Source organism: Petromyzon marinus, chromosome 53 (assembly GCF_048934315.1).
Source record: "Petromyzon marinus isolate PM22_M1 ecotype Great Lakes invasive population chromosome 53, UKy_Petmar_22M1.pri1.0, whole genome shotgun sequence".
Classification (NCBI taxonomy): domain Eukaryota; kingdom Metazoa; phylum Chordata; class Hyperoartia; order Petromyzontiformes; family Petromyzontidae; genus Petromyzon; species Petromyzon marinus.
In genome coordinates, this window is record NC_133719.1 from 8,661,616 (window position 1) to 8,676,208 (window position 14,593).

General features: G+C 54.3%; 1 protein-coding gene across 4 annotated transcripts in view; it reads right to left on the reverse strand.

Annotated features, from left to right (window-relative positions):
- Nucleotides 1–14,593, reverse strand: part of LOC116953915 (estrogen-related receptor gamma) — a 127,983-nt gene that overhangs the window by 43,709 nt on the left and 69,681 nt on the right. For all 4 annotated transcript variants that reach the window (XM_076051987.1, XM_032974222.2, XM_076051988.1 and 1 more), the window contains exon 2: nucleotides 893–1,452. In XM_076051987.1, the coding sequence (XP_075908102.1) occupies nucleotides 893–1,452 (560 nt within the window). The remainder of the gene's footprint in view (nucleotides 1–892; nucleotides 1,453–14,593) is intronic.

Sequence of the window (14,593 nt, forward strand, 5' to 3'; positions counted from 1 at the left end):
CCCCACCACCCGACTCCACCTCCTCTTCATAGCGTGGGTGCCAGCGCCCCCCTGGTGCGGTTGCGCTGCCTGCACGCTGCACAGCAGCAACGCCTCTCGCCGCACGCCCTCCGAGCTGTCGAATATTTTAGCCCACTCTTGCACGCCAGCCAGCCAGACGACGAGTTGGAAAAGGCGGGGAGAACCCACACCTCGTGCGCACGACGTGTGGGTTCTCCCTGCCGATTGATGGCAGGTACACACCTCGTGCGCACGACGTGTGTACCTGCCGATTGACGGACTGCGAGCATTACCCATCTATGCCGCCAGGTGGACCAGAGGCGGTGGTGGGGGGGGGGAGAGTGATCTAAGAAACTTTCTCCGTCGATTTAACCGCCTCGCCCATTGTGTTTAGCTAGTTGGCCTTCCTCCACACCTCCGATTATCTACACTCACATCAAACCGGGCAGGCGACCTTTAGATTACAAGTCCAGCGGCGCTGTCCGCTACACCACAGCAGCAGCATCCCGTTAACATTAAAGGAGAATGTTGACTTAAAGCTTTCGTGACTGCAGGAATTCATATTCTTTGGGTCTTTCGGTAAAGTCACGTAGATGGTTAAAAAAAAACAACACAGAAACGGTCACTTGTGTTGTGATCAAAACGTCGTGTATATTTGTTTTGTTATTTTCTTTGAACCATCTACGTGACTTTACCGAAATACCCAAAGAATATTAAAAGGCGAAGATAATTATTTGTTATCTGTATTTAAAAAGGGGGCTCGAATAGCGACACGGGGCGCGTCAAACGCCCGCAGGATTTGAGCAGGGGGCCTTACCCAAACCCGCCCCATAATCTCCTCCCCCACCCACCCACTCGCCCGCCCGCCCCCTCCCTCCCCCCACCCCCTCACCCTGGATGGTGCGCTTGAAGAACGCCTTGCAGGCCTCGCACGACGCCACGCCGTAGTGGTAGCCCGAGGCCACGTCGCCGCACACCAGGCACAGGCGCTTGGGCAGCGTGCTCAGCATGTACTCGCACTTGCTGGGCTGCCCCTCGTCGGCCGCGGCCGCCGCGGCCGGCCCGCCCCCCAGGCCTCCGCCAGGCTCGTAGCGGGCGGGCTTCCGCAGGCCGGGCGTCGCCGGCGTCGGAGGTGCGGGCGGTGGGGAGTAGAGGGCGGCCGGAGCCTGCAGGAGGTGGGCGGGCGTCGGCGAGCCGCTGCCGTGCCGCGTGTAGCTGCCGCTGCTGGCGTCAGAGAGCTCGCCGGGGCTGGGCTGGCTCGCTGCGTCGCCCAGGGAGCCGGGGCTTGACGGCTCCGTCTTGATGTAGGCCGAGAGAGGCCCGTCGGCGCCGCTCGCGTGGTGATGGTGGTGGTGGTTGTTGTTGTGGTTGTTGCTGCTGCTGTTGTTGTTGTTGTGGTGGGGCGGGTGGTGGTGGTGGTGGTGGCGGCTTTCGGACATCCTGCCCAAGTATCTGTCGCGGCACGCGGGAAGAGGGAATGAAGATTAATGATCAACATTGTGGTCGCTGTTGCGGACACCTTGTGCCACCGCGGGGACAGCTGTCACTGGGGGTCCCCCCCCTTGGCTAGACTGCCGGAACAGCATGGAATGGTTGAGATGTGATAACTGAGACATGATAAATCCAATTCGCTATCCTTAGCATCAGCCATAATCAATCCCCCAAGACATCACCATTCTCTCTCTTTACACAAACGATTAAACTATTTAAATTTTTACCAGGTAAGGCCGACCGAGCTGCGATACAGCAGCTCTTGTTTAGAAGCAGCCTGGCCACAAATTATCGCTCAACGAAGTGGCTTATCATCATGTGGAAATGCATAACAGCCCATCATCTCTAAACGCGTGATACTGATTCTAAATGTGGGGGGAATAACCGGAGGGCCCGGAGAAAAACCCACGTGACCACGGCGAGAACATGCAAACCTCTCGCCACCGTGGCGTCCCACTGGATCGGATCAAATCAATCTTTATTTTACGTGCCAATATCATCCTAAACGAAGCAGGAGTAAGTGCACGATGTAAACAAAATGACTTAATCGTCAGCAAGTCACACGGTCTGGCAAACTCGCGCGCGCACAAAACGGAGAAGGGGATCAAATTTATCGACGAGCCGAACGCTGCGCTCATGTGAAATCTTGATTTAAAGCTTTCGTGACTGCAGGGATTCATATTCTTGGTTCTTTCGGTAAAGTCACCATGTAGAAGGGAAGCAATAAAATAATAAAATAATAAAAATATAAAACAATAAAAATATTATTTCATTGTTTCCCTTCTACGTGACTTTACCGAAAGAACCAAGAATCTAATGTGAAATCGTCGAGGATTCATTGACGTAAACGAAAAAAAAAGGCGTTAAAAACATATATATACACGTGTCAGATCTCACCCAAACACTTGAGTGACACAGAAAAGGATGTGGAGATAGAAGGCATGACGTAACAAGCCACACAGGGACCCATAATCATCACCGTCGTCACACTGCCAAAACATGACTGCGGTAGTTTTTTTTTCCCCACGCCGACGGTAAAAGTGGCCACGGTGCTAGAGTGGAGGAGGACTCTCCGGCACAGCGCCCTTGCGTTAATCCGTCCAGGGCAGAGAGCGGATTTCGACGGCGGCTCCATCGCAAGCACACACAGTCCGGCGTGGTTCGTCAGATCTCTCGAGGCGACGTCGGGACACCGCTCCGGGCCTTCGTAGCTCACGCGTTCCCGCTGATGACGACGGTGTACGTACACGTGTGGACGCTGAACTTCTTCCGCGCCGTACGTAGCCAACCGCACCAATCAGAGGTGCGGGATGATGACGAGGATGATGATGATGATCACAACGATGATGATGACGACGATGACGCGCACGGCAAATGAAGGACAAATGCGTCACGTTGACATGCCGATGTCATGAGAGCCGTCGAAAGCGCACGACGATATAGAGAACGTCTAGCGGGGCTGTCACCGCCACCTTTTGCCACCTCCGCTCAACTCCCGTCAAGATTTCGCCGCCGACGGAGAACACGGGGCCGCCCAACGGCCACGGCGGCCTTTCCCACGGAGACGTGGAGCCTCAACAAAACCTGGCACCCACCGTCTCAACGCCCACCGGGGGTCGCGGGCAAACGACCCTCACCGGTAGTCGAAGTCAGGCCTCTCACGGTCGGAGACCCGCCGCGTTGAAGACCGAGAGCTACGCGGCCGCGATGCCCAATTGGCCTTAAACGCCGAAATGTTAATCAATTACACAGAGAGCCCGTATCCTGTTACACCAGCGGCGTATTAAAGGCAATACATTTCATTCGGCTGTTTTTAATTTGGAGATTATTTTTCTGTACTCCACTTACGGAGAGCCACACACGGGCAGCGGAAGTACTATTCTCCGTGTCGTGTGTGCGAGCGCGCGCGTCTCTCTTCTAGTAAAAACGCAGACACTGCGCAAACCGGGTTGTTGCTGTGCAATTTAACATGCGACAAATATTATCCGTAATAGTTTTTTTTTATTTTGGTTGAGATCGCGGAAGTATAAATGTGTCATTAAATCCGCAGCAATCCAACTCGGCCAATTAGTGAGGTTTGCCACGTAAACGAAACGTGACAATTAAACCCACAACATTTACAATTCGAGGACCGTGGCTTCTCGCCGGTAAATTACAACCAGCCTCGTCAGGCGACGGCCAGAATTGTGGCGTCATCCACCCCCTTCCTGTTCCTTGACGTGCAACGCATGCGAGTGCATTCAAATGTGTCAATTCAATCAGTCACGCTGGCCAGGCCGGACGGAGGGCTCTCTGGAAAATCTGATGCTAGATTAACGTGGCGGTCAGGTTAATCCCCTATTTATCAAACATCTACACTGGGCGGTGAACCCCGCAGCCTGGTGGAGCCGGCCAATGGGGACTTTAGTCTATGTTTGGCAGACCAAGGATAGGAGCGGGGGGGGGGGGGGAAGAAGAGGCGGCCAACATCGTAGATACTTTGAGGTACATTAGTGGCCCTTAATGTGTCCGGGCTCCTAATCCGATCCAACTTTCTCTGCCCACCGCGCCGGCCCGCCCCCCGCCCCCCCCCCCCCACCGCCTCCACATTTGAGCGGAAATCTGATAAAGTGCATTGCGGCGAGCGCACGTTCGACAAAAGCAACGACGCGAGAGCGGGGGGCAGGCAACGGCCGTGCAGAGGTGCGGGAGTCGCGAACGCAAAAAAAAAAAACCGAACACGAGACGCCGTGGATGCCAAGAGTGACGCACGAAACTCAAGACTTCACGGCCACAGTCAAGGGGACCGGCCAATTAGCGAGAGACGCCGAGCGTTGGCGCAGACCCATCAAATCAAAGCGTCTTTCATAACCGATCCCGCAACCCCGAGGATGAGCATGTGCGTTCGTACGTACGTGTTGAACTTCTTTTGCACCGCCGTACGTAGCCAATCGTGCTCATCATCGGAGGGTGCAGGAGAAGGACGACAAAACCAAACGCAGAAAAGCAGTCCTAAACAAATTAGTTTACGGTAATGATTTAAAGGCAGATCCTATACAGAGTTAAAAAGAAAAAAAGCTCTTTTAGATGCTCTTCTGCGGCTGTCTGGAATGCTCTTCCTTCCGATATTAGGAAGCCGCCGGAGCTATGCACTTCTAAAATCATCTAGATTGACAAACTCATTTCTTTAGAACTGCTTTTAGTGTTCATTGTGCTTCCCCACCGCACTTCCGATTGCCACGGTTGGCTGTGTTGGGTGAAAAAAAAGTTCAACATACATACTCCCCATAGACTCAACCACAGCACCTCCGATGACCACGGTTGGCTACATACGGCGCGAAAGAAGTTCAACATACCAACACGCATACGTGATTCAACGGTGAATTAAAAAAAAAATCTAATTCAGTTTCCCGAAGAAGCTCTCTCCCGGGCACGCAGGGCGAAATGTCGGGGTGGGGGGGGGGGACACGGTGCCGGACAACGCGACCGGCGAGCGAGACCAGGCAGAGTAGTGCAGCACAACCGCGAACGAACACCCGCGCGCGACAGCGCGTGCCGCTTCAAGAGCCCCGCGGACTCCTATCCAGCGCCCTCTTAAAACCACAAAAGCCACGAAAAAACCTCAAAAACCCACCCAAAAACAATCTCCGGCAACGGCCCCCCAAGGCTGCAACTGCCATTCGTTCACTATCGGGGGAGCCACCTACATGAATAATGACACGACACGCATTATTCGGGCCGGCCCAGAATTTACCTACGGATGACGACGCCGAGTGAGCAAGAGAGCGAGGGTTAGCGAGCGAGGGTTAGCGAGCGAGGGTTAGCGAGCGAGGGTTAGCGAGCGAGGGTTAGCGAGCGAGTACCGGCCTCCCTATGCCGGAGTTGCGCCGTTCTTTCCGGCGCACGTTCTGGCAGCGCCGGTCTATGGCCGGCGTGTGGCGAGCAGAGCAGGGCAAAAGCAAGCACGTTCACACACGGCAAGGTCCGTGAGGGCACCGCTCAAACGATGTCCATCGTGACTCCAGGTCGGCGAACCAGTGAGCTCCATCACAGTTTTTCTGACGCTCCCTCCCCCTCCCTCAGCTGGACTCCATGGCGAATTAAACGTCGCCTCCGCCTTCCTGCCGCTCCTCTAATGCGTTAATCACCCGCTCATGTCCACCGCGATTACAAAACCCCGAGACGGAACTCACTGCCTGCCCAGCTGAACCGGAGGGGAGACGTGTACCCCCCCCACCCCGACCTGCACTGTACGCAAATGGGTTCAGGAGCGCTGGCGGGAAATGCCACGGCAATGACGAGACGCAACGCGCCTTCGACCAGACCACCGTGAAACGCGTGTCCATTCCCCGTCGGAACTCGGAGGCTAAGCAGGTGCCGAGCCTGGTTAGCAATCGGAAGGGGCGGGGTGGGGGGAGGGAAGACCGCGTAGGGAATGCCAGATGTCGTAGGGATTTGCTTGTGCGGTGGTCCAGATGGCAGTAGAGCAAATGTATTTCCTGAACCCATCTGTTGCTAAGCTTTGAGCGTTATCTCTACGCGTGTGCGTGGGCTGTTCTTCTCGGTGCCCCGGTCTTCCTCTCCCGTACGAAAACTAAGCCGAGATATTTTTATTTATTTTTACCAGGTAACGCCCAACTGAGCCACGCAGCTCTCTTTTTCAGAGGCGACCTGGCTATCGTAAAATGATAGCTCAACCAAAGTGGCTTATCGCGTGGGAATTGTATCGCAGTCAAATGCTCTCTGCGAAGCAACGTCGATTCTGAACGAGGGGGGGGGGGGGGAACCGGAGGACCCTGAGAAAAATCCACGCGACCACGGGAAGTGAGAGAACATGCAAATATACAGCGAGGGAGTTGACATCTCCACCGTGAAAGGAAACTGGCCCAGACGCTCTGGCAAAGAAGCAGCAGCACCCTCCTTAAAAAAATAAGAAGACTCCTGCGATTCCGCGCGGGCTCTTCCGATGTAAACGGTGAGTGGCAGCAGTTACTGCAACTGTTCTAGTAGCAAGCACGTGGTGGAGGCGGGGCTGTCATTATTTTCCCTCCCTCTTCATAGCCCCGGCACCCTCTGGCCCCAGTGGGGGGACCCCCCCCCACCCCTCCCCCGGTTGCACTGCCTACACACCGCCGACTTCCGAGCAACACCCAACGATTGCCGGGAAGTAACCCAGTTAGTCGCTATGTGGGGAGAGGGGTAGGATGCAGCAGCTGCTGCTGTTGCATCTGCTCCCAGTCTTCCTCTGCCTCCACCTCTAATCGCACACAAAGCGCTTGCCGCAAATGAACCACAATACCACGCTGATCTCATCAAGGTCCATAAACCGTCCCGCAAACTCCGGTTATTCTCACGGCAGCAGCAGCAGCTGCTTTTGGCTGGCCATCAAGGAAAGACGGTCACCGCCATCCTGAGCTTTCAAGCGCGCTTCTGCGGCCGTCTGGAACGCTCTTCCTTCCGATAAATTAGCAAGCCAATGGGAGCCATGCAATTTTAAATAATCTAGATTGAAAACTCATTTTATTGACTTGTGCTTTTTGTGTTTAGTTTGTGGTCCTTCCCACCGTACCTCCGATCGGCACGGTTGACTACGTACGGTGCGAAAGAAGTTCAAAAGGACAAATATCCCCCGTATAGCCTTAACAGACTGTTGGGGCAAGTGTTTTTTTGGGTTAGCTTGCGTAAATGTGTCGTTAAAACCCACCACCACCCGACACAGCCAACCAGTAAGGGTTGTTGTCATGTAAACAGAACATTCCAATTTGTCACTAATACAGTACACCGGTATGTTGGAGAGCCAAGCCACAACATTTACAAAAAAAACCTCATTTATGGATGATATTGGTCGCGAAAGCTTACGTGTTAAACTGTTGGGGCAAGTGCTGTAAGCGATCACTTATGAAGGCCGGCACACCGCACCAGGTACTCATTTGAGGCCGAGTCGACCCGGCGGAGGCCCAGGACCGGTTCAGATTACCGTCACCGGTGTTGGCCTGCGATCGGGAATCGAACTCGGGATCGCCGTGTTCGTAGCTACGCAGGGCACTAACATACATTCGCACACACGCGCAACACACGCACTAAACATCCCGGCTGACGAATCTCCCGACCCCGGTCACATGGCGCTAAGCTTTACCGCGTTTGGTGCCCGAGCGAGCGCACGGTTACCCGGCATCGTCGCAAACAAAACAAAAAAATCCCTCGATCACGCCGGCGGCTGACCTGACCTGCGAGCGACCCGTTTGTTAAATAAGCCCCGCCGATGATCGACGCGTCGCAAAGCCGACCTCTAACCGACACGGACGTTCGCCGGCGCGCCGCTCCGCCGTCGACGCACAGGAACCCAAGGATGCATTCTCCGCCGCCCCGGCCCCGTCATAGGAAGGTGGAATTTCCACCCATCGCTGGCTTTGATGGCGGCGGACAGCGGAGAGATAGCGGCACTGCCTTGACGCTCCCTCGCGCAGGAAATCCACGTCGAATCAACATCCCAAGCGGGATGCCCGGGGGACGCTAATCCTGCTCAGTGCTCGAACGGGGGATGAGGTGGGTCCAGCAGTGGATTCCTGAATCTATCCGTGCAGTGCTTTGAGCGTTACCTGCTTCTCGTACACTCCCCCCCGCCGCACCCCCTCGGGGGTGGGTTTTCCCCCCCCCGGGGTCCTCTGTTTATCATCGTAAGTGGAAAGGAACTCTCGTTCAGAAAAGGTGACCAAACTTTGGAAAATCAGGAGCAACCTGAACAGGTTTGGAGAATCGGTGAGGCTATTCCACCACCACCATCATCATTGCTATTAAAACAAACAGAGTGCCAGGGAGGTTTTGTTAACAGCAGGCGTTTCCATCGGACCACAGTGGCAGGCACATGGGACCCATAATGTTCAAATCATCATCACTTCTAACGACCTCTCAATATAACACACTGGGAGAACGCCCTTGTAAACTAAGCGTTAATTAGGCGTTGTAATCGCTCCGGCACCGACTCTCGCGCCCGCCAAGATTCGACGACGCGCCCCAGTCCGATCCCACTCTTGTTAGAACGTGGCCAACGTTAGTGGCCTCTGGTGGCCGCAGGGACGGCGAGAGACCAATCGCACGCGGCGCCACGCGCGGAGAAATCGTAGATTCCTGCGCGCGCACGTCGTGATCCTAAGAAATTCGTTTTGAAACGATAAATCAATGCATCGGTTACTCGCTTAGGGTCAAGTAGAGTGGGGGCAGGAGGAAGGTTTCACCTTTCGTGGCCCTAACGGGAAAGCTGCTAATTGTAATAAGAATTAACTCGGCGACTGGCGGGCGGCAGCACAGACGCAGAGAACCCCACAATCCCAACGGTTCCGTGGATCATCCAACGGAACCGATGTCTGGGAGGGGCGGATAAGAACGTTACAAACAATAAAAAAGTACGATAAAAGGTAAACACAAGTCATTCAAAACACATACAAATAAAACTAAAACCATCCCCTGTCCTACCAGGTCGAAGCCCACGGAGGTATTAACTTATTTTTTTCTGGAAGCGACCCGGGCCACAGAAACGATGGCTCAACAGCGAAAATCACCCCAACAACCTCAAACGCGGTGCACGCAGCTCGGCGTTGCTCGGCGTTGCTCGGCGTTGCGCGGATTCACCGGCGCACCGTCCGCCGAGGCAGCGAAGCGCAGCGAACCCGGCGCCCCGGGATCGATTCCTCGGCCCGCCGTGGCGAATCATCGGTGGCGGGCGAAATCCGAGCCAGTCCTAGCAGGCGCCCCCACTCCCCCTCCATCGCCTCCCCGCCCCCCTCCTGTTTCGTCGGCCCGCACGAACCGGAGAGGCGAAGTACGGTCAAACGACCGACCGCCCCCCCCACCGCTTCCCGCGAACCGCACGGCGTGCCAAGGGACCTTTGGCCAGCGGCGAATTGAAGAGCTCTGTAATGTTCTCGTTATTATCAATTAATCAATATTCATTTCGCGTGCCAATATCACCCTCAATAAAGTAGGCATCGGTGGGCATCACAACTGTTCAAGGGGGTCCTAGACGAACGGGAATTAAAAAAACGGTAAACGCAGAAACATGTCAACGACGCACACGGCCAACACTGACCGAGCAGAGTAAATTGCTACCGGGCGAAAATAACTGAATGGGGTTAAAGTAAAACGTTAAGGAACATTCACGTCGGGAATAAAAATTACCTGCAGTTAATCGTTGCGTTAACAAGTACGATTAAGCACAACACGTGGATGTGGAGAGGTGGAACGACGATTTGCGGCCCACGCTACGAACCTGGCAGCCCGAGTTCCAGATACCTGCTCATGGCTAAATCAGGAGCGGTGCATGACACCCGTGAACCGGTACTCAACCCCCCAGTATGGTCAAACAACCATAACGACCGACGCAGTGTGTGTGTGTGGGGGCAGGAGGGGCGGGGGAGGGGGTTTGGGAGCCCTTCATCCAGCAGTGGATTAACAAAGGCCTGGGAGCTTATCGCAACCTCCTAAGTAGAAACCGTATTTCAAGCCCAAAGTGTTTTGGGGCATGAGCCAGTAGAAGAAGAAAAAAAAACTGCAGATGTGTTTGATCTGCGGGCCCAGTTAAACAGTCGGAAGGGGAAAGGTTTCTCAACGATCGGCCGCTAAGTACACCGGGCACCTGCACAACACTCACCTCGCCTGGTGCTGCTGAGCAAGGGGAACTCACCGTTCCCCCATTATTATATTTTTTTAAACTACAGACCAGATTTGTATCTGGACTCGGCCCGACATTCCGAGCTGAACGTTGCCCCCCCGCCGCCTCCACACCACCGCCCCCCCTCTCCCCCTCCTCCTCCGTACATTAACGTCAATTCTTACGGAGCGGCAAAACGTGAAAAAAAGTGCAGAGGAGCGTAGCCCGGAGGCAGATCAGAGGAACAAAATTTTATGCCTCCGCTATGGGGAGAGTGGGGGGAGCTGTGAGTGCTTCCTCTCTGAGACTTTTCAAGACAGCCTCGATGAGACGATTCAATTACTATGCGACTACTGCTTCTTATTCTTCTTCTAAATTACACGTCCGGGTTTAAGTTGTACGAGCCGTGCGATAACAGCTTCGGGAGGAGCGGTGCGACTAATGATGAAGTCCAGCCCGGAAACACGGGGCATAGAATGGTGCAGGCCGCTCGCGATGTTACGTACGTTACGTACGTTACCAATTGTACGTAAGCGCCACACGTTGAAATTGCTATGCGACCTCGCAACCGGACGACCGAGGTGGACTGCATGGATTCCCCCTCCATCCCCCCCCCCTCTCGTTTGTTACCCCCCCCCCCATTATGGTTCTTAAGGAGAAGGGCCATTGCCCCAAAACTTCTCCCATTGTATGTATATTTTTGATCTTTCCCCCCCCCCCTCTTTTCATTGTAGGGTGTACTTGGCCTACTCTTCCACGCTGGTCAGACATCTTGGAAGACGAGCGAGCACCCACACAATGACCCACCACAAGCGACCCGGCCGATCGATAACTGCAGCACACCCGATCACACTGCTGGGTGGACATAGGCGGAAGGAGGGTGGTGGAGGGGGGGGATTTAAGAAACTCGCCCCGTTGTTTCAACTGCTGTGCCGCGAAATAAAATCGAACCGGCGACCTCTACGCATTACAAGCCTCAGTGTGCTGCTGGCCATTACATTTTCACGCGTATAATGTTCCATAGATGCCCAAGACTTTTCCCACTCTCAGGCACACGAGTTGATACGTTGTATCGGGAGAGTGAGAATTGATTTCCATCAATGCGTCGTTACAAGCCGAGTACAAACGACGACGACGACAACAACGCTGCCTTTTGCGATAGAATAAGTAGCAAGGTCTGTTTTTAACTAAACCGTGCGTAACTAGGATAACGTTCCAGGCAACGGCTCTCCGTAGAGGAATAAAGTTCCAGGCAACGTCTCTCCAGGGAGGGATAAAGTTCCAGGCAACAGCTCTCCGGAGAGGGATAACGTTTCCGGCAACAGCTCTCCGGAGAGAGGGATAACTTTCCAAGCAACATCCATCCACGTGGGCGTTTGTCATCCCCAACATTAATTTTATTTATTCGTTTATCTCGTACAAATCATCGCCGAGAAAGCGTCCGCTCTTGGCCGAAGTGATTTAGAGGCCCTTTCTGCTGACCCGAGCGACCTACCGCACACACACACACACAAAGGCAAAGACCCCCCCCCACCCCGTAGCCTTCACATACTTTTGGGGCAAGTGCTGTCAGCGTGCGCCTACGAAGGCCGGCGCGGCGTACGAGGGAGTGGGTGGCCAGCACCAAGCCCGGCCGGCGTCGTCTCCCAAGGTGGCGGTGTTTTACACAAAGCACCAGGGAAGGCCCAGGGCTGGTTCACACACAGGGCATCGCAGGGCACTGCGAAAGGCACACCCCCCTCAGCTGGCAAGGGGCGCATGGACAATTCCGTTAATAAATGGGTGCGCAAAGCATTGCCAACGCAACCGCATTGCTTACCACGTATCGGTGTCGTGCTTGAATCTTTCCACGGCGAGCAGAAAAATATTTGGATGCATGTTTCCAGGGCGCATGTTTATAAATGTGGAGAAGGAAAAGCCGGAGAACTCGGATAAAAAAAAAAATCCACGCGAACTCGGGGAGGACATGCAAACTCCAAATATACAGTAGGCGTCAGGAGTCGTGATCGAGCCCACGACCTCCTTCACACCTGGCGAGGTAGTTAACATCTCGCCACCGTGGCGCGTGTACGTACACACGTTGAACTTCTTTCACAGCCAACTGTGCTAATTGGAGGTGGGGATAACGAGCAAACGCAAGGCTGCACCTTTACCATTTTATTTTCTCCCGATTGTAAAACGAATCTCCACAACCCAATCCCACCTCCTTCCCCTCCCGCCCCCCCCCCCCCCCCCCCTTCAGCTGACACTTACTTTAACCCGCCCCCGACCGGACATCTGTAAAAAAAAAAAAGAGCTTCATAGCTCATCGGATTCCTCCAGAATAAATATTCTTCTCAACATACCAGGGGGGAGGAAAAAAAATAAAATCCGCGTCAATAAGTCCACAGAACGTGGCGACTGCGTCCCCAACCGCACCGCAAAAAAACGCCGAACTGGAGAGAGAGAGAGAGAAAGAAAGAAAAAATCACGCTGAGTGCCATCACTTAATCCAGCATGATCCCGGGCAGAGCAAACACCGGGAGAGACACTCTCCGTTAATTAATCTGGGAGCCAACGCGGCAGGGAGTGCTGCTCGTTAGTAGTTACATGCGTGCTCAAACAGCCGCTAAATGATGACTGTTCATCAACATTGGAGTGGAGGCCCGGAATCCGGATTTAAATTAAACGGCAGAAAGCCCTCGGGACTTCACACACGCGCGCGCGCGCGGGCACAAACGCACGCACGCATTAATTTCCCCTGGTGACACGTGCAAGCCACCGGCGCATTGCGTGCATGTGTGTGCGCGCGCGTGCACGATTGCACACAAGCACGTTTTACAAAACTGAGACGCACGCGTGCGCGTGTACACACGCACGTGCGAAAATCTTTGCCAGACACCTACAAATGAACAGGCTGATAACATGACAACAAAGAGGAAGATTAGAGCAAGCGCGCCCTTGTCTAGCATCTATTAAGGCCAGAATGGCGCACGGGATGTGGCCAGCACAGCGCCCGGCCGCCTTTGTCTCCCCGGGGTTGACGTTTACACACCCCACCAGATACCCACCCCTAGGAAGGACGGTGGATGCAGGACCGCTGGCCGTGGCGGGGAATTGAACTCGGGGGGGGGGGGGGGGGGGCTCCTGGGTTTGTAGCGTGGTTCGCTAAACACTACGCCAACGCTCCCCCACAACAGCAACCGCCATTCGCCAGTAAGTGGCGGTGATGGCCAGGCTGTCGGGTGGCGGAGGGTTTCACGACACTTATTTGGTAAATAAATGATCTGGTGCAGCTTCGGCTGCATTCGGCAGTGGTGCACAAGCAATTATAGTAAATAAACTCACACATCACCAACACTGTGGTCTTAAAATGTTTTTTTTATACAGTCTGTGCGGTCCCCCTTCTTAAAGAGGGGGACCCCACTAGGGCATCCTTCCAATCCTGCGGAACCTGTCCAGTGGGGTCCAGACTGTTGTTATGATGTCATGTAGGGCAGTCTGTGCACAAACGCCACCCTCCCTCAACATTTCGCTTGGGAGATCATCTCTGCCCGGTGCCTTTCCTGGTCTCAGACTCCAGATCGCCTTTAGTACTTCCTCAATAGATGGCACCTCAGCCAGCCACTCAAAGGGGGTGATTTCATCCAATATTTGAGGCACCGCAGCCTCAGCAGGGTCATCCTCACTTTGTCCCACGATGTTTTCCAGGTTGAGGGATTTCCCCTCCCCCAGGACCTCACAGAAATGCTCAACAAATCTGCAAACCTGTTCCTGGGGGTCGGAGATTGGATCACCGTTCTTTCCCCTAATGATGGTAATAGGTGTGGCTCTGCAGGTTACTTTTGATGGAGTTAGAGCGATTTGTGATCGCGGGCCATTGAGGCAGACACCATCTCCTCAGCAACCCGTGACCACCACCCATCCTTGCAGTGCCTCATGACTCTCCCAACCTCTGAGCGAAGGCTGCGGTAAGCCTCCTCCATTCTCTGACGTGGGATACTGTAGCCGATGAGAGTGGGCCTATCGCTTTTTCTCAGCCAGCTTGAACACCTCCTCTGTCAACCAGGGTCTCTGGGGAGGTCTGGACTGTGGACCCAAAGCAGCGATTGCAGCTGCATGAGCCACAGTCCTAAACCTCGCCCATTTCCCCTCAACATCAGCTAGCCGAGACAATGCCACTATGGGTTTGAATGGGGTCCCGGGTGTACACCCACCACCGGAGTGGAAGAATGGCAGGCGCATCTTACAAATGACAAGTTGATGGTCAGTTGGCAGATCAGCTCTACGGTAGGTCCTGGTGTCAATGACATGGGCCCGCATCCGCTGTTCCATCACTATGTAGTCCAGCAGATGTTCTTGCTTGGACCCGGCATGCATCCATGATGTTGTGTGGATGCGCCGATGCCAGAACAGCATGTTGGTATTTACAAGCCCATGGGCTGCACAAAAATCTAGCAGCCTCCTGCCGTTGTTATTGAGCTGATCTGGCCCATG